The sequence below is a fragment of the Lynx rufus genome, unplaced genomic scaffold (genome assembly GCF_022079265.1).
Source record: "Lynx rufus isolate CCGP_SWC_20201006 ecotype Redwood Valley unplaced genomic scaffold, mLynRuf1.p SCAF_7, whole genome shotgun sequence".
NCBI lineage: Eukaryota > Metazoa > Chordata > Mammalia > Carnivora > Felidae > Lynx > Lynx rufus.
Window position 1 is genome coordinate 12,557,764 of NW_025814889.1, and position 27,629 is coordinate 12,585,392.

The 27,629-nt window shown below is 50.0% G+C and overlaps 2 protein-coding genes across 13 annotated transcripts in view; one reads left to right on the plus strand and one right to left on the minus strand.

The window, feature by feature from the left end:
* Positions 1-16,039, plus strand: part of PRPF18 (pre-mRNA processing factor 18) — a 76,979-nt gene extending 60,940 nt beyond the window's left edge. For 8 of the 12 annotated variants that reach the window (XM_047066804.1, XM_047066792.1, XM_047066793.1 and 5 more), the window contains 6 exons: positions 846-1,012; positions 6,276-6,392; positions 8,307-8,398; positions 11,632-11,789; positions 14,194-14,425; positions 15,452-16,039. The gene's annotated coding sequence lies outside the window, so the exon portion shown is untranslated. Of the gene's footprint in view, positions 1-845; positions 1,013-3,904; positions 3,943-5,890; positions 5,990-6,275; positions 6,393-8,306; positions 8,399-11,631; positions 11,790-14,154; positions 14,426-15,451 lie in introns of those variants that run through there. The other 4 variants (XM_047066800.1, XM_047066799.1, XM_047066803.1 and 1 more) reach the window with 4 other exon arrangements.
* Positions 2,763-27,629, minus strand: part of FRMD4A (FERM domain containing 4A) — a 217,079-nt gene continuing 192,212 nt past the window's right edge. Inside the window, exons 19-23 of the mRNA XM_047066791.1 lie at positions 25,450-25,687; positions 24,317-24,484; positions 21,553-22,415; positions 19,770-19,866; positions 2,763-3,347 (exon numbers count right to left, since the gene is read on the minus strand). Coding sequence (XP_046922747.1) covers positions 3,245-3,347; positions 19,770-19,866; positions 21,553-22,415; positions 24,317-24,484; positions 25,450-25,687 — 1,469 coding nt within the window. The 3' untranslated portion in view covers positions 2,763-3,244. The remainder of the gene's footprint in view (positions 3,348-19,769; positions 19,867-21,552; positions 22,416-24,316; positions 24,485-25,449; positions 25,688-27,629) is intronic.

The following is a 27,629-nucleotide window of genomic DNA, read 5'->3' on the forward strand; positions in this document are numbered from 1 at the left end:
TGAATTACAGACTTCCGGAGCCTGTTGAAGCACGGACCGCTTAGAAACAAAATCTCCGAGAGGCAGCCAAGATCTTTTCATTTTGAAAATGCTTTAATAAGTGTTGACAACACTGTTTTGCAAAATGTAAAGGTACTATACAAATTCTTAATACAAAAAGAATAAATTAAAAGCAGATTTCTTTTTAATTCTGCAACTTTGTCTACAACATACATCCTTTTCATTGATTACAGTTGAACAGAATCCAGTAAAATCATTTTACATGCTCTACAGTCAGTTTCAGGAGCAACCTAATCCTTTCTCCCCATTATTAAACTAGAGTCCATTTTACACAACGTGTAATAAACTATTGACATTAATGTATATGTAAAACTTTACACCTAGTTAACTAAGCAGTAACTGGTCATCTGATAGCACCTGGAGGGGGGTTTGCTATATTTAGAACTAACACTGAATGAAAACAAATCGGAATTTTAACAGTTTCAACACTCACTGCATATAATAAAACAAAACAAAACAAAAAAATCCACCTGTCTCACAACAAAGTCTGATGTAGGTGTTCCCAACAGTCTTCAGGCTAAACAGGCAATTTCTTACACGTATCCCAAGAATCCAGTAGGGGCTTATATCAGACCAGGGGCTTTATATTCCATCTTACTTTGTTTTTAAAGAAATCGGGATCTGGGAAGAGCTTGCAAGTGCTTGTACAAAACAGCTATTGTTTCCCACCACACTGGTCATGAATCATGTCGGTCTCAAAGGACTAACAGTATGTACATTTTGTAGTAACTGAACGCAGCTCAACAGTAAAACCTGTTTGACTTAATCTCCGTCTTTACTACCAGACTGTAATGGTGTTTGTCTGAACTGGATTTCCCTCCCACCCCGTTCCTCGCTGCCTCCTGAATCCAAAACCCAAGCGTTGCGGAAGAATTTTCGTCTCTCATTCCTCGTAAACCCAACTGGGCTCAAAGCGTGATCCGATGGACGTCAGACCAGATTTGAAACTACGGTACGTGCTGGTCACCCCGCAGCCACGTAACCTTGTCACCTCCTCGGTTTCTCTCTTGACTTGCCCTGCTGCACACAGTTCAGTTTGATTATCTGTGTGTCACTGGAGAGAAAGAAAGATGGCCCGGTGCAGAATATTCTGAATGGGGAAGGAAGAAAACCTGCGGGCTGTAGCTGTGATTGATCATCAAAATAAGGGCAACGAAAACCCCATCCCCTCCCTCCCCACGATCACTTCATGGCATTGGAACCAGTTTTGTTTCTCCTGCAGGGTTTCCCCAGAGGTTTTGTGAGGATGTCCCTTTCTCCAGCTGTTATCACCTCAGAGCTGGTGTGCACGGAGAGGGGACACCAGGCCCTCAGTTGCCCAGAGCGGTCCCAGCCTCAGTGGGACCCCACAGTGCTTTCCAAGCTACAGCAGAAGGAGAGCACTGCCACTGAATTCATTGTAGTGTCCATCCTACCCTCCTGGTCTGGTAGAGTCTCTCGTTACTCTCGGATTACACATACATAAAAAAAACAAAGATTTTTCTTTTTACGCTAAAGCTAACTGTGGTTCTGTTTGCCCAAAAATTACCCCACCCCGGCTCCTGTCCCTGGCTGTCAAAATGCCTTTGCAATAGGAAGTCATTACAAGTGAGAAAAAGCGCCCCCTCCCCCGCCCCCCCCCCCCACCTGTGCCAGTAAGCACAGCGTACCCCCTCTGTGGAGACCGTGTTTGTGCCATTTGGAATAACCCAACGAAGAGTGTGCGCTCATCATTATAAAAGTATTTTTGAGGCCTTTGAAGATAGATGGCTTTCCGGTTGTGTATTAAGCAGAGCTCAAAACACATGTAAACGTGCAGCTCCCACACACCTTTTCTCTCTCTTCTTTCTTCCTCTCTTGGTGTCTGCAGACGAATGCGGGTACATCAAGGTAGCTGACGAGGCTGTAGGCGTACGGGCCCTCTGGGAGCCGGGACTTTCTCCCCCCCCACCCCTGCTCCGCCTAAGAGACACGGGATAAAAATCTAAGGGCATAGTTGGGTTCTTTGAATAAGTGACACATTGGTAGCCGGGTGCCGAGAGAAGTCGAAGTCGGGTCTGAGCTCTTTGTCACACAAGTGCTAACAAATAGAAAATGAGCCACAACGGTCAGAACACTCGAATGGATGGCCATGTGCTTTTCCCTTGGTTTCCCGTAAAAAAGAAAAACGTAACACCTTGTGCAAAACAGGACACGCTTTTACTGGTGGTTTTAATGAGAGAGAAGCGCTTGGCGATCACCACCTTCCATTTCCTACAGATCCCAAAAGAAAAGCAGCTTTGTGTGGTGGGTCGGACGGGAAGCCCCGCCCCCCTCCCCCCCTCCCCCCCTCCCCCCCTCCCGCACAGACCAGGCGGACCTGCTCCTCCCCGTCCACACTCCCAGGGATCTGGGGCCGCAGCTGGGTTAGCTCTCCGGGCTCTGGCCTGAGACAGTGGGTGGGACGGTGGGAGAGAGGGACAGAGAGGGGGAAACCATTTACGTGTGGTGGGCTTGCACTTGTGATGAGTAGGAGCCGTTGAGAATTTAAAAGGTTTCACTGCAGAAAGAATGTCTTCCCCTTGGCCCCTTTTTTGTTTTTTTATTTTTAATTTTTTTTTTTTTTTTTAAATCTTTGGCAGCATAGAACTGATTGTGATCCTCGGATGCATCTCTGACATGTTAAGCTTCCTTTTTCATTCTCCCCCTCCCCCGACAGCCACTCCCCCCTCCCCCCTCCCCCCCCCGGGACTATTTCAAGTGTCAACGGAGTCCCATATTCCCCCGCGCGAGCGAGCGAGGCATCCTCTTCACCGAGTGCAGGCCGACCATAGCTTCATCGTCTTTCTGGATCACCCTGTACTCGAGTCCCCTTTCCTGTTCTCTTCCAATGCCACCTGTCCACAGGAGTTTGATGTCTGTTACCTTCCCTGATGGCTCCCGGCCTGGGGGCTGTCACGGCAGGGGGAAGCCACCAAGGTGCCGTTGAGGATTGGCGCCTGGCTCTCCGTGGGCGAGAGAGCCAGAGGACACACAGTGGGACCGGAACCTTCCAGAATGTCTCCTCAGTCAGGTTTTTGAGGGTGAAGGGAATGCGGAGACGGGAGAAAAAAAGTGCTGAGGGCCGAAGCTGGTGCAGGGTGACAGTGCGTCTGGGTAAGGCAAATGAGAGGCAGTGAGGTGATCTCTGAATGGCGTTGAGGCGGTCAGATTGAGGCCGGCTGGCTCACACGAGGGTCCCGGGCTTGGCTTTTTCCTGCCCGTACCACTGGACGTCGGCTAGTTCTGGATAGAGGGAGGAATCCAGGAAACAGCTATCAGCGTAGCTCCTGCAGGGAAGGCAAGGAGAAGGGGGTGGTTAGGGGAGAGCGAAGTTCAGGAGTTCGTGCTCAGTTCGGCGGGGGCTGAGCCTGATGGGTAGTCCTCCCTGTGCATGAGGAACTGGGCCTAACTGGTGCCGAGTATGGACGAGGTGCTCACAAATGGGGGAAAAAATGCACACCGAGGAGACCGAAGCCTTGAACGCCCGTGATGGAGCAAAACGGAGCAGTGGTTCTGAAACTGGGCTGCGTGCCAGCATCACCTGGGAACTCTCAAGGGTACTCCCGTTCGGGTCCTGCCCTCAAGATGCCGGTTTAGCGGGTCTAGGGGCGAGCCTGCGCCGTGGGAGCTTCCAAAGCTCCCCAGAGCTGGATTCCACGGGATTCTTCCTCCCGCAGCACAGCTGATTCGGTTCTGCTCCAGGAGGCCTCAGGCGTAACCATGGGTTTTTATTCTATCAGAGAAGCACGTTCAAAATGTCAGGCTTCCCGATCGTGAAACACGTGGTATTTTGAAAGTGGTTTAAACAGTCTTTGAATCAGTGCTCTTTACTTTTTATTTTCAGAGAGAGACCATGCAAGCGGGGGAAGGGCAGAGACACAGAATCCCAAACAGGCTCCGTCCTGCCAGCGCAGGGCCCGACGCTGGGCTCGATCCTGTCCTCCCAACGGGGAGATCATGACCTGAGCTGAAACCAAGCATTGGACGCCTGACCGACTGAGCCACCCAGGCGTTCCCCATCGGTGCTGTTTAAGTAACATGCATTGTTTTCTGATTATCAAAATGCATGGAAAACACATAGTCAACTAAACTGAAAACAAAACTCTTCTTAAAAAGTTGTCATGTAGGTTGAGAAGTAATTTTTACATATAGTTACACAGATGGACTAAAGCCGACAATCATTTCTAGGAAAAATAGCCCCTCTCTCATCCCAAACTGGCTCCTTCGGGGCAAGATAAAGGTCAAACTTCACGTCCATGAACATGGCCAAGGGGTAGCATTGCTAGGCAGGTGCCCAGAGGCTGGCTCAGCGACTGGGAACAGCCCCTGCAGCCTGAGAAGGTGAAGGCCTCTACTCAACCCCCACCCCCCACCCCCCCCCCCCCCGCCCACCCGCCCAGTGCTGGCTGGCACGGCTCAACTCTACTCGGTTCAGAAACGGCACAAAGGGGCCTGGTGTTGCCTGTGTGCTCTTTCCTTTTTCTTAGCGTAACTCGTAGTACCTTCTGGGATGTTTGTACGGACTCCTACAGGGATGGAACTGTGGGCCTTGACCCTCCAGCTGCTGAAGCCACATTCCTGTGAATGATGTTGGTCTGTGATGCCCGGTTAGTAGCTCTGTGTTTTTACTGCTGGATCTTCGGGGTTGACACCCCATCTTGGGGTAGAAATCTCTCTTTGGAAACACCACGAGGATTCCGCATATGTGGCGGAAGCTGATTTCCTCCCCTGCTGCTGGTGCTGCTTTATGGGCGGGGATGTGTGAAGAGACCCTAATCCAACACGGTGCAGGGAGCAGTGAGTTTAAAGAGCAGCCCCATGAGCCAGTTTGTAAGAACCAACAGTTGAACCCGTTTTTCTGTTCAATTCGCTGACCTCTCTAGGAACAAAGAGCTGAAGGCATTGCGGATTTTGTAAATGTTTCTCATCGGGCTTTTGAAACACTGAAAGGGGCACCTGGGTGGCTCAGTGGGTTAAGCATTCGACTCTGGATTTCGGCTCAGGTCGTGACCTCATGGTTTGAGAGACAGGGTCCTGAGGAGGGCTGTAGGGAGCCTGCTTGGGATTCTCTCCCTCCCTCTCCCCTGCTCTCTCTCAAAAGAAACCAACTTAAAAAAAAACACAAAACCATGAAAGTTGGAAAACTCCAAGCATCTGTGGCTCACTGTGGCCTTTAAAGCCTGAAATACAGTGGGGTTAATGCCGCTTTCAGAAGCAAAAGTGCCATCCAGGCCCTTAGGATGCCGGCCACGGAGATCTGTTCCGATATTTAAGCGGTAAAGGCCTAACTCGATCGCACCCATCCTGCAAACTCCCTCTCCAAGCTGACAACACTGACTCTTGCCATGGTGCCTGAGGGACTGAGAAAGTGTTTCTGGGAAAAGGTGGCCCACAGGGGGCATATAGTGTTTTTGGGGGACGGTCCCTCCCTAACATTCGTCCTGGTGGTGCCCTCCACTCTCCCCAGGGTGGGCAAGCGGGCCAAGTCGAATCTACCCACCAGTGTCACTGGTTCAAAGCAGGGCAGAGGCCCAAGCCAGGCCACGTGGCCCTCACACCCGGAGGATGGGCTTCCTCCTGAGAAGGCAGTTCTTGGTGGGAGCAGGAAGCAGAAGGGGAGCTAGAGAACCAGAAAGCTCCAGCTCCCTGTTGCCCAGAAGCACGAGACAGGCATGAGCCTGTAAAATGCATCCGTTTCTAGAAGAACAGCTGGATCCAAACTGTGTTTCTGGAAGTCGGAATAAATTCAGGTTACCTGCTCAGCCAGCTGGAGAGAAGACATTTGCCTTAATCCTAAGGAGCCTCCCCCCTAGCTTTTTGCTCCTGGCAGGAATGACCTCCCTGAAGTTTGCACGTCAAAGAACTGGGCTTCGGGATAGTTCCAGGAGGAGACCAGACAGAGCATTTCCATCTCAAAGACACAGGGGAAGAAGGCAAGTTTCTCCAAGAAGGATTTTGTTTCTTAAATCCTGATCTTTTAAAATATCTGCAAAGCTTTTGGAGATGAATAGGGGGGTTTGGGGATTGGTAAGAAATGGGGTGGGCTGGGAACTGCTTCCAGAGCTGTGTTACTGTTCCTGTAGAGCCTGGGTTTGTAAGACGGGGGACGCTTGTCTGTAGTTCCTCAAGGAGTGTGGTTGCAACTTGACCGAATAAAGTCAACAAGCTTTAAAATTTTAAATGTAAAATTTACTCAGTTGAATTTTGTTTGACAGTTTGGTGGCGGCCGCGGGATGCAAAGAGGACTTCAGCCAGCTTCAGGGACGAGAAACAGAGACCTGGTACCTGCAAACCCCTTGAGTTCTCTTTGTCACCATCTCTGGGGGCCCTGGGTAAGTACCTCTCGGTTTCGAGCTCTGCCCTCTTGGCCTTAAGCTCCCCATCGAATCGGCTGCCCAGTCCAGCGGTAACATTCGGTTTGGACTCCCAGGAGGCGCCGGGCGAGTCCTCAGCCCTTGCTCACTCTGCGACCCCAGTCCAGGGCCTAGCTGCTCAGCCTGAGCTGGTAGCTGGTTCCACCTGGAACCTGAGTCCCCAGCCCTCGGCTAGCCCGCGGCGCCCACCGTTGACGTGCGCTCGCTCAGTCCACAGTTGTGTGCTGGGGACCACGGGTGGTGCGCACGTCAGGCCTTGTCCCGGCCAGTGCGCAGTATCCTCTCCTTGCTCACTGCGGGTCTGTGAGTGTGCACACGAGGTAAAGGAATAATAAATCTGTTGTTAATGGGCAGCTCAGAAACCAGAGCTGGAAAGTCGGTGGGCACCTAAAAGCTGTTAGAGCGTGTGGCCACCCAACTCGATGACCGTTATAAGCTGGTTACGGAATGGCCTAGATGGACACTAGGTCACCCGCCAACCTCAAGAAAATTTCCACCCAGTGAGGTACACGGTGGAACACCGCAAGATTCCCAGCCCAGCGGTACGTCCCTCTTAACTGTCAACTTGTCTCTGACAAACCTAAGGCTTAGGCGACGAAATGAGATCCTCCGGTTCCAAAGAATTGAGTGTGCCCCCTGCCGGCACAACTGCTTTTATGTCTAAGAAGTAGGTCCCAGAAGCTGTACGTGACTACAAAGACGGCAAGATGTTCATAAAGCAAGCTAGAATCACCAGGGCTGTTGTGTGAAAGGATTTCAGCCTAAAATGAAACCGGAAGAAATGAAACGGAGAAGCTCATGCCTGTGTCCTCAGGAGAAGGGAACTGAAAACTGGACCGATTTCCTGGAAGGGCCTGATTTACCGGAGACTGAGACTTCTCTCCGGCATAGTGAACATCTGCCCGGAATGGCTCCTGTCCTCAAGCCAGTGAACTTACTGTTGGACCACAGACGCTGCCAGGAGGGACCGCCTTCTCCAAAGTACAAGACCACTGTGTAAGGATAAGGCGCGGACAGACGAGCAAGTTTCACAGCAGCTCACTTGCCACCCACGAGACGATTCCGTGCAACAAGGGACACCAGGTCATAGGTCAGACAAGTAGGGCAAAGGCTGTCCTCCGTGAAGAGGACGTTTCCCACGAAAGGCACACTGTCAAACAAAACCCAAGTCCGCACCCTAAGTATTCGGTGCTCTTGGGGAAGACTCTCAAAATGGGATCCCAGGCATCTCAATGCTCTAAGGGTGACCCTCACCCCAAAACTCCAATGGTTTTATGCTAAAAAAAAAAGTTACGATCTCTCAAGCACACAGACCGGCAGTATTGAAGACAACTTGGAATTGCAGTGGTCATTACAAGGAATGTGCCAGTTAGACAAGTTCCCTCATTTAAGAAGTGCACTTGAATGCAAGGGTTCCCAAATGAAACAGACAGAACGGGTTACCTATTTCAGTCAGCATGCAGAAGCCTCCAGAAGGCTTCAAGATCCCCAAACTGCTTCATTGAAAGATTGATTGCAAAAGGGTAATGAAAAGTTAAAGACCCAAGAGGTACCTAAAATGAGACCATATGACTGCTGGGACTCCTGGAACTCCCCTTTATCCTCCTCTATACCCGAGTACTCATAGTATTAATCCTCTGTCTGAATGGTCTTCCCACCCGGAAGAGACATGACCACACTCACACCAATGTGTCAAAGGAGAGCCCCCATACAGGCCTCTCACAGGATTGACGGGATTCTGAGGGATTCTCTTGTAACCACTACCAGTCATTCCTGGAGCAGCTAAGGGGAAACTAAAATTAAAGGGACCCCTTGTCAAGTTCTGGCAGATGCACAAGTTACACTCTGTACTTTGAACCCCACTTGCTCCAGAGCTTACAGATGGGAATCCTGGAAAAAGAAGGGCAAGAATCCTTACCTGCGTTTGCTCTCCCAAGTTACTGTGGCCCACTCAAGAGAGGAAGGTAAGATTTCACGTCCCTTCCTTCCCAATTCCAGACCCACAGCTTACTGACCCTTTCCCTCCCTGGGGCAATTGGTGCCTTCCTGTGTCCTGGGGGCTTGGCTTGGCAACCATCACGTTGGGAACCCCAGCGTGTGGCCAGGCAGAAATGCCGGTTGAACTCCGTTTCCGGTTGGGGTTCCAATGCTTACTGCCAGTGCTTGGGAATGGGCTGTCTTTGTTCTGGTCATCTTTGGGAGTGGCTCTAGATCTCGAGAGTAGTGTTCTTTGTGCCCTCTCTGAGGACACCTTGTGTGTCCATGGCGTTGTTCCATACTACCAGGAATATTTACGGTTTGAGCTCAAACCTGACAAGATACGATTTTAAGCAGCTCTATGATCAGAAGTTGGCCAAATTGAAAGCGCATAGTCACCATCAGAGCCTAATGGCAACTTCTTTGGGAACTTTCTCCTCTAGGCCAAAATTAAACTATGTACCCAGAGGTAAAGAAAAACATTCTGAAGCATTACTAGAACAAGCCAGAGACAAAGGTGTAAATGTAGAACATTATGAATCGTTGAATTTCCATCCTAGTTGAAGATCTCCTTGATAGAAAGAAGCAAACCAAAGATAATGTAGCTGGATGGGTGGGTTGGCCTGTGTTGCAACCCAATTTCCTGAGGAATTAAAAACAGGGGTCCCTGTCTTAGAACAAATCAAGTCTTGATCAGAACAAAGGTAGCTGTAGTAGCAATGCAAATCCCACTTACCATTTTTACCAATTTCCAAACCTTCTCCATTCATTTCAGAAGGCCTACAGGTATTTTAAGAGATCTGGATTTAAGAAACAAAACTCTTCTTGGGAATGTTCTACTTGCAGGAACTTCGTTGATAGGTCCTCTCTTTGAAATGCAAACTTCAGGGAGGTCATTTGTATCAGACAGGGGTTGGGGTGGGGGGTGGAAAGGCTATTTGGAACTTAGGCCAATGAACATCTTAAATGTCTTCGCTACAGATGCTTTGGCTGTCTGAGCAGGTAACCTGAAATTATTCCAACTGTTCTGTTAGTAATGAATGAGTTTTGCATGATCATACTTGTCTCGTGGCTAAAATTTAAAACAAAAGCGATTAGGATCTCTATCCATCTATGTGTCTAGGGATCGATGTTGTAAATGCGTGACATTTTTCTGGCTCTGGGCGGTATTGCTAAACTTGTAAAAGAGTTTTAATTAATTTGCTTAAAGAGAAGTACTTATTAAATGGTGTATTCTAAAACTGTCACAAATAGAAAAACAACACACATATTTTTCAAGTTCGTGTGACCTAGGATAAATCCTCAGTAAATAAAGGCTCAGGTTTGTAGGTAATTAAAATAGTAATGTCTTCAGAGTTATCAGCATTAAATATAATGTAGGAAACAACTTTTATTCTACGCGTGTTTACTAGTTATTTAAATTCGTGTCATCTCTGTTACAAAATGTGTTAGCCAGAAAGATAAGATGTTGGCCAGCTGTTTAAGGTCTTGAGAAATTTTCATGACTAACATAAACATAATCGTTAAGAACAAGTGAACAGATACATATTGGTCACAGTCTAGATGTTTTTCACTGAGTAGAAGCTTTTTTTGTCAACAAACTGCCAGTTTTGTAGCAAAAAAATTATATGTAGACATCATCCCTACATGTGGCACGTCCCCCTGTTTTGCACAGTGACCTTGGAAGTCATTTTCCTGGCCACCTAGTCCTTTCTCCACCTCAGAGGCGCCTTTGCCGTATCGTCCTCAACCTCCGGGACTAGTAGAAAAGACTAACAACATCATTCAAACCCCATTAGGAAAATTCTGTGCCACTTGGAAATTTTCCTGGAACAAGGTGCAGTCACTGGCCCTTTTGAGTCTAAAGATTGATGTGACTCTTACTGCTTCCCCCCACCCTCCTGTGCCTTGGAGGACTCGTAGTCCACTAAACCTCTGAACTGCCTTTCTGCTCGGAAGGGACTACATGACCATAGCCAAAAGTCTGCCCAGTTACTGGCCTCAAACGTGGGCCTCTGTACGAGTCCTTCTCAGAGCTGACGGAACTCAGGGCTTTTCTGGGAACCTGCTACCTATTACTCTATTAAACAGCCAATGGGAAACTAAAATTGAAATTTATGGAAAGCCTTGCCCTGTTCTGGTAGCCACCAGGGCTGTACGCTCCGCTTGCTTTGGAGGACCCTGCAGGGGAGGTCCTGGTGAAGTGGCAGAAGCGGGAAAAGGGTGGGGATCCTCACCAGAGGCACCTTTCCTCAGTCTCTGCTGTGCCCATTTGAGAGACGACTGTGAAATTTCATATTCCCTTCCTTGCCTTATCTAGACCTATTACTCCCCAGGGAGTAATTCCTTTTGGCCGTCTTTGGGAATGGCCGTGCATCTCAAGAGGGGAGTATGCTTTGCACCCTCTTTGCGGATGCCTTTGCATCCATGGGGTTCATACTGCCAGAAATATTGAGTGTCCCACCTGAAACGGGCCAGGACATAGGAAAGGATTCGTAAAATAGCTCTGTGGTCAGATGTTGGTTACCTTGGAAGCTGACATTCACAGCCTGACAGAAACTTTCTTTTAGATCTTCCCCCCAGACTAAATGGAACTACGTACCCAGAGGGAAAGAAGAAGATCACAAAGATCAGCAGCTCTAAATTAGTAGAAACCTAATGATTTCCATCTTAGAGAAAGATCTCCCTGAGATAAAGAAGCTGAATATAACATAACAGGATGGGTGGGTGAGACTGTGAGGTCACTCAGGCTGCAACTCAATTCTGAGAAATTAAAAACTGTTGTCTTGGGGTGCCTGGGTGGCTCAGATTGTTAAGTGTCTGACTACTGATTTTGGCGCAGGTCACGATCTCACAGTTGGTGAGTTCAAGCCCCACGCTGGACTCTGTGCTGATGGCATGGAGCCTGGCTGGGATTCTCTGTCTCTCTCTGTCCCTCCCTACTCGTGCTCTCCCTCAAAAATAAATAAATGTTAAAAACAAACACCTGTTGTCTTGCAACTCAAGTCTTTGCAAGAACAGAAATGTAGCAATTCAAATGGAAGCAATTCAAAGCCCACCTATCATTTTTACCAATCCCCAAACCTCCCCTTAGCCATCTCAAAAAGGCTTGTGGGTATTGTAAAATTCTGGCCTTAGGGTAACAATATTCCTTCTTCACCGAACTTGTGTTCTTTCTCTGTGCCGTAGAGATGGAAGTGTTATGTTTGGTTTTCTCTAGGAATCAAAGTTGTTCTCATCAGAAGGGAAAAACTGTGGGAGAGTGGTGTTCTCCAAGGTGGAAAATGTTGTCTTCACAAGTATCAGTGAAAAGTTGAAGTCCCCTTGACTCACCCTTTTACCAGAAGCATGATGTGAATGTGATCCTCTTATAAATGGGTGAGTTTTACAGTATTTCACCTGTCTCGTGGCTAAAAATTTCACACACAAGTTCTAAGATCTTTGTATCTGTGTCCATGATCTTGTAAGTGTATGTGTGCCTGTGATACACGTGGGATCTTCTCTGCCTCTGGATGGTACTGACAAAATGAATTGGTCAAGAGCTCTATTTATTTGGCTCAAAGACAAACAAGGGCTATACAGATGATGGACACTGTAAGAAGAATAAACGCTAGCCCCAATGTTTCTCAAGTTCACGTGGTCTAGGGTAATCTTCGGGAAATGAAAGCTAATTTCAGTTGCTTAGTTTCATTACAATAGGCATGTCTTTAGAATTACCAGTGTGAAATACAATACTCCTTTACTTCCTAGGTTAACTAAAAGTCAAATAAGCTCATGTTGTCTATTACGGAATTGGCCACAAAAAGATCATTTAAGATGACAGCTGTCTAATGCTCATGAGATGTTAGGAGTAATCTAAAAATTAAGAACAAGAAAATAAACAGAAGGATGATAAAGGTTCATAAATGAACTTTTCAACAATAGTTATGCTTATGGGTCAGTCTGCTTAGGAAATAGTCTCCAGGGGTCGCCAGGTGGCTCAGTTGGTTGAGCGTGTGACACATGATTTTGGCTCAGGTCGTGATCTCACTGTCGTGAGATGGAGTCCTGTGTCGGGCTCCGTTCCAGGCGCAGATCCTGCTGGAGATTCTCACTTTCTCCCTCCGCCCCTCTCCCCTGTGCTCTCTTTCTCTCTCAAGTTTGCAAAATCTTTTTTAGTCACTTGAAGCCTGAAAATTTTATAGTGAGCTAAGTTAAGGATGGACTTTCACTGACTCATTTCCAAATAAAATACTAAAGTGTTCATTACTGGACACAGATTTATCCACTTTTCACTTCCTTTTACAGAGGCCATAAAGATATTTGGGCCTATTAGTACACCTGTTTGAGGCCATATGGAAAAGTTTACTATGAAGAAGAATTTACTTCTAGAAATCATGAAGTGTATTTATAAGTTTGCAAATCTACAGAACGTTAGTGTAAGAGACCATTCACGATTGCTCATAGTTTTTACTAGAAATGAAGAATTCTAAGGGTTAAGAATTCTCATCAATATATGTAATTAAAATTACTTATAAATAATAAAAAGAAACAAGTGTGGATGAAAAGTAGGCAAGTGAAGCAAAATGGTTGCTCTTAGCCAACTTGACCACATTCTCAAATTACTTCCCAAGATTCTTTTTTCTACAAGCCACCTACCAACTTTTTGTTCCATGGAACAAAATCTGAACGGATCTAAAAAACTGGTAGGTGGTTTGTGGAAAAGGAATCTTGCGAAGGGAATTTGGTATGTGGTCAAGTTGGCTAAGATGGGAATGGATTTAAGTTTTTTAATGAGGGTTTTTTTTTTAAATGTTAATTTTTGAGAGGGAGAGAGACAGAGTGCAAGTGGGGGAGGGGCAGAGAGAGAGACACACACACACAGAATCCGCAGCAGGCTCCAAGCTGTCAGCACAGAGCGTGATGCGGGGCTTGAACTCCTGAACCGCGAGATCATGACCTGAGCTGAAGTCAGACACTTAACTGACCCAGCCACCCCCGTGCCCCAATGCGTTTTATCATCCAAAGCCCGCAGGTGCAAAAACAGAATTTGGTTTTCTCTTGAAAGGACTAAGTCTTCTTGGACATTTGGTCTGATTTTGATAAGCAACTGTAAAAGATTTACCTTTCAAGTAATCGGCCTGGACAGCCAAGATTTTGTGTTGTAGCAAAATAATTTATCGTGCTTCATGTGGTCTTTATGAAGTCGTCCATTCCATAAGAAAACCCAGTCTTCTCACTAGTAAAAGAGCTAAGTTTTGTTCACAACTCTGTCACTTTGTCTATTTGCCTTTATCTACCTAACCAAAGTGACAGGATGTTAATGAAGTATTCTTTCATAATGATCTGTGATCCTATTTAGTCCTGTGTTCAAACCTGTTGATATTTAGACAGTTTCTCGTAACCAGATTCTCAAGGGTGTCTTCCTGACCTTAAGGTAACTTTGAGATTTCCCTAGAAATTTGAGATTTTCCTAGAGTGTCCCTGGGAAATCCCAAAGGATTTATCTCTCACCTTAAAAAAAGATGCTATACTAATTAGGTTTATTTGTTGTGTTAAACTACATGGGAAGCATTGTCAAATACGTGATAAAAACCTTATTAGATTATTTGTATGGATCATGTTATTAGTATAAACAGTCTAAAATTGTATGAAGTGTCTAGAAATCTGATATGTCCTGGTATTATAATATTCAGACATCTAGTCATTATCTTTAAATTGTGTGTATCACAGAAGTAACCAGATTTCCTCAATTCCGTTATAGTGAACTACAACCAGAACTTTAGCATTTTGTCATTTACAGACCCTTGATTGTTTTACTCTGATGATTCTGCAAAACTGAAACGCATGGAAAGAACCCTACCAAGAACTCTGGACCGCTGACATTCCTGCCAAATTAGAAGGTGTTGAACCCGGGATGCCTATGTCACAACTGAGGAAGGCTCCATCTGACCTTGGGTCCGGTACAAAAGCCGGAGACCTCAAGCTCAAGTGGGCCAGCAAGAGAGGTCGACTGCTTCTTCCCAAGATGGGGGGTAAGAAAGTTTCTTTCCTCGTTCGCTTTCTGATCACCTTTTACCTAAGTCTTACTCCCTGAAGGGTCTTCAAGATTTTGTCCACCATTTTCCTTGCCCCGCCCTGAAAAGGTAATGCGCTTGTTCACATAGCTCAGGCCACTGCAGAGAGAAAGGTGATCTAACCTCCAAAAGACTGCATTTCCCATGGTGCTTGTGATCCCATAGTTCTGCCCGTCACAAACTTCTGCCTCATTCCCACTGCTTCGGTTTCTCCGGGCCAAACCCAGCCCCTTCTCCGTCATGTCACAGTCCCCGGTTAAGAACCTCTGACCCAGGGGACTTGGCATCCAGGCTCTATCCAAAGACAGGGACACAAGGGAAGGGTAACCAAAGAAAACCACCTGTGGGGTCTACAGCCCCTCAAGTCTTACTGGCCTCCATGGTGGTGCTCTTGGGAGTCCCAAGCCTTAAATAGGAATTAGCATGAAGGATTCATATTCAAAGTTTGCTTCCCTGACAGAAGCCCTAGACAGGAGTAAGTGCAAATGAGGCTACAATTAGGAACCTCTCCTGCACTCCTGAAGATGTTGCAGAATCCGTTGCTAAAGCAATAGCCACCTACCAGTGATTCCTAGGATAGATGCTTCTGGGGGAGCTGACACGCGGCTACACCAGATCACTACACAAGCCAGCTGACTTAAGAAAGCGACTCCTTCAGTGGGGTCTTCCTTTGGTTTGGGTCTTGGGGACCACGGCTCCAAAGTGCACTTGAGGGGCGCCTGGGGGGGGCTCCGTTGGTTAAGTGTCCGACTTCTGCTGGGGTCACGATCTCACAGTCTGTGAGTTCGAGCCCCACGTCGGGCTCTGTGCCGACAGCTCAGAGTCTGCTTCGGATTCTGTGTCCTGCTCTCTCTCTCCCCCACTCACGTGCACTCTCTCTCAAAAATAAACGTTAAAAACATTTTTTTAAATGCGCACTCCAGACAGTGGGCACGATCCTGCTATAATGACAGTCGTCTCTCTACCTTTTTTTTTCCTCAAAAGGTTTCAATCCATGTTCGCAGCCATTAACCACCTAGCAAATAATCCCCCTAAGAACAGAACTTCAGAAAAGGAACAAAGAGAATGACCAACGGAAAGAACGAACCTGATGTCATGACCCGTGAATACCACACAGACATTTGGCAAAAGACCACAAGAACACCGGAGCTTTAGAGGGAAGCGGCCCTCATGCCTTAAGTTGTGATCCCATCCCTCAGGCTGAGAATCGGATCAAAAGGAAGGACATGTTGAAAACAAGAAAATAGGCCCCAAATGGAGTCACTCACGCTAAGGTCCACGTCACAGAACAGACTTCACCGAACTTCGGCTCCCTCAGAAGTGGAGTCTTAAACCAGTCGGTCAGGAATCCGCTGACCAGTTAGGGCATCTGCCTGACAGACCCCTGCCATTCCCTAAAGGAAAGTGACTTGGCCATATCCAACCGATTTTTGTCTAGTGGAGCCTCCTTGTTCCCTCTCCCTCCTGGCTATAAAAGTCTCATTTTGCCTAGTTCCTCTGAGCTCCTTTCTTCTGCTAGACAAGAGGCTGCTTCATTCATAAATTGGTGAATAAAGCCAACAGAATCTTTCAGATTGCCTCAGCGGAATGTTGTTTGCTTTCTTTTTTTTTTTTTTTTTTTTTTTTTTTTTTTTCAACGTTTATTTATTTTTGGGACAGAGAGAGACAGAGCATGAACGGGCGAGGGGCAGAGAGAGAGGGAGACACAGAATCGGAAACCAGGCTCCAGGCTCTGAGCCATCAGCCCAGAGCCCGACGCGGGGCTCGAACTCACGGACCGCGAGATCGTGACCTGGCTGAAGTCGGACGCTTAACCGACTGCGCCACCCAGGCGCCCCTGTTGTTTGCTTTCTTAACACCATCTCCCTCTCCAAGGCTGAGCCCCTGTTTTCCTAATTCCCTATCTGCCACCTCGGAACTGTTCCTTACCTCATCCTACCTTACCTTTTAGGTGGAAGTCTGGTTCCTTATCTACAGCAACACGGTGGTTACCAAACAAAGGCCCTGCTTGTTCGTGCATCTGTGTTTTTGCCCATGCAATGGCCCTTTCTCCAGGTCCCTCCACCCCAGGCCGTGGAGGTGGAGGCCTGGTTCAAGAGGTATGGCCCTGGAGCCAGGGTCCTCCCCTCCCCTTGGAACTCTGGTCTCCAGCATGGTTCCTGGAACATAGGATTTTAATTTTCTGGTTACATAAGCTTACAACTTTTTATCCACTTCTGAATGGTATCCTTATCTTTTTAGTTGACCTTTGCAATGCTATTTAAATTTCAACATCTTGTCTGCCAGTTAGATTCTGGTCCCTGGTAACCAGACCCAGACAAGGTAGCACGGGTTTTAATGGCCACCATGGCAGTGCTGTGCAAATTGGAATGTGCCTTGGATTGACCAGGGGTCTCGTTGAAATGCAGACTCAAATTCAGTAGGCCCAGGAGTCCAGATTTCCAACGAGCTCCCAAGTAGTGAGGACGGTGATGCTTATCTAGGGACATTTTGGACAGCAGGCCATGTGGCCGAGTATACATCTGTCCCTCAGGAATGCAGGATGAAAACAGGGGTGACGTGCAGGTGACTGGATCAACTCAGTCTGGTTTAGGTGCTTTGCCGTGTAAACTGTAGGACGCTCCTCTTTTCCTGGACATTGACCATGACACCAGTAAAAGCTTCTGCAAATATCTGCGTACACAGAGTCTGGGAAGGGCTACGACGCACAGGGGGGTCTTTTCTGGGAAGTAGCAGTGGGAATATCTAACATCTCGTGTCAAAACATATAAACATAGAGTTCCCCAGGTATCTAGAAATAAGACATAAGAATAACGCCTTCCACAGCATTCAGAAGCTGCTTCTGGAAATTACGATGCGGACAAGGGCGACACATGCAGCACATGTGAGATCACACACTCGTGAGCAGCGGGGGGGGGGGAGAGGGGGAGGGCGGGGAGAACCGAACACCCCCTTACGATACCTCTAGTCATCAGTGCTTTGGTGAGTTGGAGACTCAGACCCATCCATAATGGGTGAGTTTTCTGTTGCTTCTCTGAACAAAGGAAAGCAGAAGAAGGAAGAGAAGAGAGGTCATGTTAAAGAGAGGAACTGACACAGACATGATTAGCTTATTAATACATTGCAAAGATCAGTCGACTATACACCCAAGCGTTAGTGACAAATAACAGAACTCACGCAGAACTTTCAAGCCCCAAGAGTGACTCAAAGGCCTCCTCTTTGGTTTTGTTCGGAAGGCGGGCTTTGGCACTTTGTACCCATTTCTCCTTTTCCTGTCACATCACAGAGAACAGTTGCTGGTTGTCGATGACCGTCCACCTCCTCAATCTGATAACCGTTTACTTCAAGGACCCTCCAACAGCTTGGTTTCCAATTTGTCCAGCCTCCTCACTAGCTCTTTGTGGTGGAACACAGGCGGGTTTCAAGGCCAGCTCAAGGGCGTTCACTCCTTTCAGGCCTGCCCTCCCGCAAATAACAGTCATATAATCAGATTAGAGGAGACTGGGCAGGATTCAGAAAACGTGGACCATCGCGACAAAGACCCTGAAATGGGAAGTTCCTTATTTGGGAGAAATGGCTGGGCCACTGGAGATACCAAGATACACAAGGTCTGGCGTACTTTCTCCTATGAATTTAATCTCCGTGCCACTCTCGGGCCTGAGGCCTTGCAGTAGCTGCCCGACCACGCGTGATGGACCTGACCTGTGGTTGGTATGGGAGGGAGGGTCATAACGACCTGTAATAAGGACGGAGAGGGTAGCTGCCGCCCCAAAGACCAAGAAATGGGAGTGGACACAGATCACTGTGGTTGGGACTATGGGTTCTCCTGACTCAAAAGGAGGAAGAGGCATCATGGGCTATAGTTGAGGGGCTGTCAGACTTGAGCAGACATCAGAATCCCCTGGAGGCCTCGTTAAAACACAATGCCCTGCCCACCCACCCCCCACCTTGTCTCATTTAGTAAGTCACGGATGGGCCGGAGCGTCTGCATTTGTAACAAAATCCCAAACCACACAGGCTCGAGCTGCCGGTCCGAGGGCAGCACTCTCAGAACCACTGGCCGGTGGAAGAGGACAGGACTCCGGAGGCCAGAGAACGCAGCTTCGTTCAGCTGTGGGACTCCGGGCAGAGCACCTACTCTCTCTAAGCCTCATCGATACAACTAAGAGATCGGCTCTTTCCCTCGCAAGGTTGCAGTGAAGAATATATGAAACTTATAAATGTCAGAAAAAGCTCCCAGCCTTTGAGTACACCGCAGGCACTCAACACACATCAGCTCCCCTTTCCCTTCTGTCAAATACTAAGGCCCTGTAAAGCCTGGTTTAAAGTCACCCCGGAGAAATTTACAGAGACAAAAACGTCTGCCAGGCACGGGAGCCCGAATGCAGCCAGTGGAGCCCATTCTGGTCCTGTTGTCCTATGATTCAACTCCCAGACGGCCGTCAACTTTTCCCAGGCTTCCCCACGGGCCCTCCAGCAAACTAGAAACTGAACAGAGCCCCATCAAGGGATCCCTCACCCCTTGACCCAGCGGGCGCAGACAGAACCTAAGAGCCAGTCCGAGGGGACGTGTGAGGACCAACAGAAGAGGCAGGGATCGTGAGGAAAGCGATTTACGTGTATCTGCTGGACGTCAGGGGTCAGAACGTCTAACCGTCCACGAGACTAGAATGCTCTATGCCTACGCTGGCAGCTATAAAAGGAACGGAATTTTGGTTTCATTACTTTGCTGTGCGTCACTTCTGAAAGATCTCAGGGAACCTGCACCTGATCCCCTTGGTTTGTGGGTTAAGAGCAAGCAGCTGGAGCCAGGACAGAGAAGGGCTCGGAGCCTCAGGCCCTTTTCCTTCAGATGCGTCCTGATTCTAAGGTGGGGGCAGGGCGAGAAGCAAGAGTAGCTCAAGTCCCCTCTCCCCTTCCTGCCCCGCCCCCTGAAGTCCGCCTCATAGAATCTGAACACAAATCAAACGCCGCGTGGAATTCTGCCCAAAGGAGTGCCGTTTGACTCCCGGCACCCACCTTCCCCACGTTCCTGGGACCACCGCCAGGGTGAAAAGAGAGCCCAGAGAACTGGCCCGTCTACACGGACAGGGACGGAAAGGAGCCAGGTGGGAGGTAACAGCGTTCACGCAGCTGCTTTGGGAAGGAAGGGGTTTCCCAGGAACAAACGCTCACGTTTTTGGTGGGTACACCCTTCTGGCAACGAGGATCTTGTGTTTAGGACATCCTTCCTAACTGATGAGGAAAGCTGACGTTCTAGAGGCTGGAAGAAGGGGGCAGAAGGTCTGAACAGGGGACTCACCCAGTCTGCCAGGTTAGGATGTGGTGGGGACTGCTTGGGGGCGTCACTCCAATTTCACTCGACGGCGTTGAGCTTCTCTGGCTTTGAGGTAAGGCAGCTGCGGAGGGGTGATGCAGAAAAGGGGGGGTCAGACAGCTCCAGTGAAGGAGCTTCTTTCCAGAGATGCTGGGTATGACCCCGTGGCAGGGTCACAGTGGGGGCGATCCCCTCCCCCACCGACTTTTGGCCAATTCGGTCTTCTCCAAAGTATCTTTCTCATTAAACTTCAGATACAGCTTCTTAGACCTTCGAAATACGTTTAGAACTTCTAAAATATGCTCTCAAAGAGTTACCTCATCACCAGGCAAGTGCTACAGTTTTGACAGAAGGGAAACACTCCTGGTTCCTTGTTCCTGTCAGACCGCTAGTGCTTTGAACAGTTACAGAGGCTCATGTTTTTTAAATGATGCGAGCAACGCACTCATTCGTTCTTTCTCCAAACCCTCCTGCGAAGTCCCGGGCGAGTTTCACTGGGCTTATTTTATAGATGAAGGAGGAACACGGAGAAGGTTCTAGGACCTCCAAGTCCATGGTTTCTTTCATGATTGCCTGAGTCACTTTTGTTCTCCTCTCTGGAACCTGTCATTTGGCCAATGTGCCGCCATAATAAACGAATGAGTCACTGGGGACACGGGGCATAGAATGCGGGAGCCGTGAGGCCTGGTGCACCCAGGCAGCCGGCCGGTCCCTCCTCTTTGTCCCATTCATTCCAAGGCCCAAGAATCCCCTCCTGTTCCCCAAAGGTGAACCCCATTTTCTGTCCTTCCCGATCTTTATCCTCACTTAACTCTTTCCCATCACAAGTCAGGTCCTGACTTGGAATCCCTTCTGTGTGCTGATCACTCTCATTTTATTCCTCTATTTTAAAAAATCATTTTATTATGTCTCAGCTGCCTCCCTTTTCTTTCCCTGTAGTCTGTCTAAGCAGAGCCTCCTGCCTGCACGCCCCCCCCCCGCCCGCCCCGGCCCACGTGTGCTGCGAGCCCCGCGGTCACTGCTGAGCACTGGGGGTGGCTGTCACCGCTGTTCTTTCCCAGAGAAGCTACTAGCTTCTGAAGCAAAGGGTGGTGTTTTCCGTTTTTACTTTTTTATGTTTGGCACTGCTCAATGCTCTGAGTACAAGGAAAAAAGCCTAATTATGAAAGCTTTAAAGGTGTAGTATCGAGGTACTGAAAGCACTTTATAAAAACTCTTTTGGTCACCTCCTAACATCCCTGACATGGGAACCCAGGAGCAGTTGGGACTTTAACCCCCCCTTCCCCCCTCCCCCCCACCAGTCGGTCCCACCCAGGGGACACGGCCCAGTTCCAAGGCTCCAGGACGCAAGGCCATGCCTGGAACAAGTGTCCCCCTGGAAGGGGCCACTCGGGTCTGTAACGTACTAGTGTCTCTTCACCAGGGTAAAGGTGCAGCTTTGACTGGAACAAACCCCGAGCCACGTCGGCACGGGGCTTCTCTGATGTCTGTCCTTACAAGGAGCGGCCGGAGGGAGGGTTCGCATCTCTACCTAGGATGCTGAACCCGGGGCGACTTGGCCCAGCCCGCTGGGGAGGGTCGGAGGCGCTGCCTCCTCCTCCCCACCGGCTCTGAGATCTCTGTCCCCCAAAGCCAGGGGTGGGACGGGAGCGCGTGAAGGAGAGGGGACCCGAAGGCCCCCAGTCTCAGCCATCTGACAGCCCAGGTTTCTGGAACTAACGATCTCAGAATGTCCGGAGCCCCCCCCCCTCCCCCCCGCCCCGCTCACCTGACGTGGCCTTGCACATCTGGGGCATCCTGGTGACCCTGCTGTGCGCCACGAAGGTGCTCTGGGAGGAGGTGCTGTACTGGGAGCCGCTGTCCGAGGAGGTGGAGCTGGTGTGCGACAGGCGGCTGTGCTCCTTGTGCGAGGCCGTGGAGCGCTGGTACCACAGGCGCAGCTCGTCCGAGACGGCGGCGCGGCCCGCGCCCTTGTCGTGGGCGCCCTCGCGGCCCAGCGACGGAGTCCGCAGGATCTGCGAGCGCGACGGCGTCAGGCGGCCCGCGTCGCCCTCGTCGCCGCCGCGCCAGCTCTCCCGGAACAGGCCGCCCGCCGTGTACGAGTTGGACGTCTTGAACTGCGCCTTGACGCTGTAGTGGCCCTCCTGGTCGCTCTCCAGGCTGCGCACCACCACGGGCGTGGCGCCGCCCTCGATGTACAGCGGGTACTCCTTGATGCGGTACTGCGAGCTGGGCTGGCTCTGGCTGTGCAGGTAGACGCCGTGCGCGCCGCCGCCGCGCGCCGCCAGGTTGGGCATGCTGCCCGAGTTCGCGGCGCCCAGCGCGCCCGCCGCCCGCTGCCGCTGCCGCTGCCGCGCGCGCGCCTTCGACGGCGAGTCCTCGGCCAGCGTGGAGTAGTTGGCGTTCATCTGCGCCGGGTAGTAGTGCTCCGAGCTCGAGTGGCTGGTGCAGGAGGAGCAGTCGTCCATGGGGTCGGAGCCGTTGCTGCTACGAGTCCGCGGGGTGTAGAAGTCGGGGCTCCCCGTGTCGTTCTCCGAGCCCAGGAGCTTGCCCTGGGACTCCAAGCTGGAGCTCCGGTGCCTAAAGTGCAGGGCGAGGCTGTGCAGCCGCGTGGGGCTGAGGTCCACCGACCTGCGGGGAGACGGCGGGCGGGCGGGTGGGTGGGGGTGCCCCGGGGAGGGGCGCCTGGGGGGACGGGGTGGGCGCAGGCTCTGCGCTCGTGGGACCCAGGCAAGGACAGAACCCGCCGTCCAGAGCCGCGGGCGAACCGCACCGAGGAGAGCTGGGCGGGAGCAGGGTGGCCCTGGGAGTCCCGCCGGGCGAAGCCAAGGGGCCGGAGGGACCGCAGATCCCCCGACTGGATGCTCGAGTATGCGCGGGGGCGGGACAGCGGACGGCACCCACAGAAAGGTGGCCTCTGGAAAGGCACCCTAATAGCCTGGCTTTTTTTTTTTTTAAACGGCGCAAAACGCTTCTATAGATGCAAAGAGAACCAGGAGAATCCGTGCCATCAGATGAAATGCCTACTCTTTGAAGAGCAAGAGAAAGGCCGACTTAGCGCACTTCACAGGGTTCAACCAGATACTGTTAGGAAACCCACGTAGGTTCCCATCCGCCCGGAACAGCTAACACTTAAACCTGACGGCTGCACACACTCCTCATGCCACTACTTTGTCTATGATCCACTCTGCTTATAGTCCACACTGTAAACATCCATCAGTGTCACAGGGGTGGACAATGTTAGGACACATGTCACATTCAGGGCGGCCAAGCACAGGAGGAGGTGAGTTCCTGTTCTGCCACTCAGGGTAGAACGTGAAGTCCCCACCGAGCGGCTCTTCGGGGCTCAGGCCTCACTTTCCTCTCCACGGTCTCGGTCATCTGCTCCGGCCGTTCTAGCCCCCCGGGGGACATGCTAAGTGCAGGCCTGGCCCTGGGGCTCTGACCTTGCTCTTCTCGGATGTATCCTCAGAACTGGCTACCCCATCCATTCAGGTCTCTATGCAAATGTCACCTTATTAGAGAGAACTGCCCTGATGCTTTCACTTAACGGTCACTCTTGCCTTTCACTATGTAGCCCCCTGTCCATTTTTCTTAGTGCGTATCACCACGGGACAGACCTTTTTCTTTCTTGCCACTCTCCCCTACTAAAACGTCAGTCCGTTGAGAGCTGGAGTGTGGTTTCTTTCGTTCACTGTTCTGTCCCTACGGTTGTACCTCGTGCATACAGGCAAGTGACAAGTATGCTACCTGAAAGAATGAATCAGTCTTGCCCGGCGAGCTCCAACTTACCCTATACAAACCCATCCTTGGAGCCACAGTCCCTACGCAATCAGTGCGTATGCAAATCCCTACGCAATCTGATCAAATCAAATGATGGCTTTGGTTGTGCCTCTTTTCAGAAAATGCAGGAGTGAGTCACACTTCACTTCTGCCAGTTCCTTTTCCTCTTCAATGAATTTACACCCTGAGACATTAAAAAGTCCAGGCCTCAGCGGGAAGACACATGAAGACTAGAGAATAAATGTCACCCCCTATCAGTGCAAGGTCGTTCCGTTTCCAGCATGTTCCCTGCTGATCTGGATAGCCTCTCCTGCCTCCATTTTGATTAGGAAAGCTCCCTCCGTGAGGCGTCTGGATGCCTCAGTCGGTAGAGCATGTGGCTCTCCGTCTCGGGGTCGTGAGTTCGAGCCCCACTTTCGGTGTAGAGATTGCTTAAATAAACAAACTTTAAAAAAATTAAAAAAGAGAGGAAACTCCCTCCATGCCCACTGTTTCCAGAAGCCTGGAGATTTCCCAGGTGACTCCCGGATGTAGACCCTGGGATACGAACGGGTCTCGTAGCTAACGGGGGCTCACCGCTGCCGTCCCGGATTCTTCTTCCCGCTTTGCATTAACGAGAACCTACCTCACTGGTTCCGGCCTGACCCCAGTTTACCGGTTCTTTGGGCCAGTTTGGGGGGCATTGCCCAGGTTAACAAAGGGAGGTCTGGTCTAGGGACGGAGGTGGCCCAAAGGCCTGGTACACTCACCTCGTGGAATGAACATAGTGGGGACTCCGGACCCGCAGGTCTGGTGTGGACGGCATGCTGGACTGGGAGTTCCAGTGAGGGAGGCTGCGGATGGGGCTGTTCTGGAGGGAGCTACTGCCCCCGCCTGCTTCTGCACAGCTGCCCGTGCTGGGGAATCGCTTGTGACTGCTGCAAACCAGAGGATGCCAGGCTGGTCACGGCCACACACGACCGCACCTCTTCCCGGGGAGCTGCCCGGCCACGGACCCCAGCCTTGGTGTCGGGAAAGCTCGCCTGGGTCTGCCCCCCCGCCCCAGATTCCTATTCTGGCTCTCAGCCTTCGCCCCAGTTGTGGGGGGGGGGTCCTCGGCCCCGACCTGCACCACAGTGTGAAACCAAGACCCTAGTGGGGGCGCCTGGCTGGCTCAGTCAGAAGAGCATGCGACTCTTGATCTCAGGGTTGTGAGTTCAAGCCCCCCGGTGGATGGAGAGATTACTTAGAAAATAAAAATCTTCAAAAAAAGAAAAAAAAAAAAAAGAAAGAAACCCTCATCAGCCTTGTGCATAACAGGCAGTGGACTGTTCTGTGAAGTTCCTGCCCTCAACCACAGTTTCTGTTTTCCAGCGGACAAATATTTACCTGTCTGGACAGCCACTGGGAGCTTTAAAGGGTGTAATTAAAGGAAATGAGAAAAACAGAGAAACAGACCAAAATGCCTTCCAAAAATCTCTCTGCAGTATCAGCTGAGTAATGAGCTGATAATGCACGGCTAAGATTACAGCTGTCTGGCCCTGGAATCCTGTTGGATGATGCTGTAGGGTTCTGAACCACTTTGCGATTCCTGGGAGTAGACCCTCTCTTGCCTTTTCAGAAGGGCACTGCCTAAGCCTCCCTCGTTAATTTCCGTGTCATTTCACAACATTAAGACCATCTGCCAAGACACTGTGAGCCCCAAACCCCCATTCCCTTTTGCACGACCGATCTGCACCTTGACAGGGTCAGCAGCAGAGGGCGCTGCGAGCGCAGCACTGTTTTAAGGCCGCCCCAGGAGGGAGGGAATAAGCTGGTGCGGATTCTGAAACTTGTGGGTGCTATTTGGGACAGCTCTTTGTTTTTTCCCACAAGCTCATGTGATCTCCCCGACCCAGCTCACCTGGAATGGCCGTGGGAGGAACGTTTCTTGACTTTCTCGTAAGGCTCATCTAAAGAGGACTCACTCCACATTTTGGGCTTTATGGGGGATTTGTCGTAGTCGCTGCCGTGATAGTGCATCTGCCGGAGTCCCTCCAGGGACTGGGGAGGAGGGGGCCTGTTGTGTGACGGTGGTCGAGGAGGGAGTCCCTTGTGAGGAGACTGTAAGGGGGACAGTGTGCTGGTGACCTGAGAGTCTTCTGCACAGAGATGGAGAGAGACGAACTGAGCAAAGGTCCCTCCCACCGACCCAGACAGATCCTCCCACCCCCACCCACAGCCGCCCCCCCCTCTGCAATCCAGACAGGCGTCCGCTCAATGACCACATTCCACCCCCGCCCCCCACAATCCAGACAGGCGTCCGTCCAGGCAACGAGCGTACCCCACGGCTTCCCCAGTTGCCGAGACAAGTCAAACCAGAATGAACCAAACCTAAACTTCAAGCAGCAGCCTTCAATGGGGAGAGAAGTTTTCACTTTTGATTAGCTACAGATGGAGTAAAGCCTGAGTGCCAATAAATCCCAACAGCAAATGATTGCTTCATACCAAAGAGCAAAACATAGTCATTAACATGTTGTAAAGTTTTCATTCAATAGACCTTAAGCGTCTAATTTGGTCTGGGGGAGTTTCAGCTCCAGGAGGGTTCTGTTGTGTTTGCTTCTATCACCTCAGTGCCTGGAATGATGCTCAATAAATACTTGTTAGGAAAAAAAAAATGAAAGTTATGTATGTTGCGCATCATTATCTGTTGGCAGTTCTAGGGATCTACTCTCTCTGCTTTTCTTTGATTCCAGGCTGAGTGGGGAATGTGGTCTGAAAGCCCTTAGGAAGACTCTGGAACTTCCTATGCACGGAGGGGTCAGGATGAAAATCCTGTGTGAGAGCTAGTCAACCGTCAGGGTTCCGAGTGGGCAAGGCTGGGAGAGAGACGAGGCAGGGGTTAAGGAAGATAATCAGGGTGAACAACTGGGGGGGTGAGGGAACAGCAGTGAGCAGGGGGGGAGGGGGGGAAAAGTCAGTGCTCATTGTGAAGGCAAAGGGCCGGGTCTGAAGGGAAAAAATACACAGAAGCAAACCCCAAAAGCTCCAACCACCTTTCACTTGGCCCCGCAGTCCATTTACAATTCATATTCTTATCCAAAGCCTAATTCTCCATCCCCCAACCTTGAAACCCAGCATCTATTATGCGCCCGCCCCTCAAATCAGTAAAGCAAAGAGCCCCTAGGAGGGGCAAGCCTGCAATGGTCCAACTGAGGCGATGATGCCCCTTAGGGGGTCTGGAACACAGGAGGAAACGAGTCGCCATCCATGCACCCACGTTAGCCAACAACAACACGTACCTCCCCCAACTCTTGTCTTACAAAGGAATCTCGCTCAATTGTTGTTCCCTCATCTGGAGAGACTGAAGTCCACAGAGGCCAAAACCAGGGCCGGATCGCTCGTACTCAAAGCCCCTCTCCCTGCTCCCCCACAGCCTGGCTTCCTCCCCACCCGCAGAACTATGCTGAGGACAAAAATATTATGACCTGATTGCTAACAGCAGGGCCAAGACCATTGGGTAAATAACCTGCCAGCCTTTCCCCACATCAATAGCGATTATTTTCATCCTTGCAATTCCCATCATGACTATGTGTCGGGCAGACCTTTTAAGGTTTTCTGTCTCAACAGCCACTCAGCACTGCCCACCTGAGGTTTTCCTAAATGGCAGAAAAATTAACTGCCACTTAATAGATTTCCATATCGTCAATGTCCTCGCCTCCCAAGTTTTGATTTAAACCCACAGGAACATTCTCAGAGATGGTCCCATGCCTCGAATTCTTTCTACCCCTGTGTGTGGTGGTGGTGTGGGCGTGGAGGATGAGTTCTGTTTTTCTAAGAATTTCCCAAGAAAATATCCTGATAACCGCTGGGTTTTCAGAGGTCAATGGTGAACAGGAAGACAATTTCAAGGCCTGACCAGGAATCTAAAGGGACATCTTCTCTTTGGTTTTCAAGATTTCTCAGGAAGGTATGGAAGGTTTTTCTTCCTGCTACTCCCAGGCTTTCCTAGTGAGCTTCAATCTTAGACTTGTGATCCAACCAAAGACCATGTCTTTCCTCCAGAAACTATGAATACTCAAAAGGAAACTGCACATGGTGTTT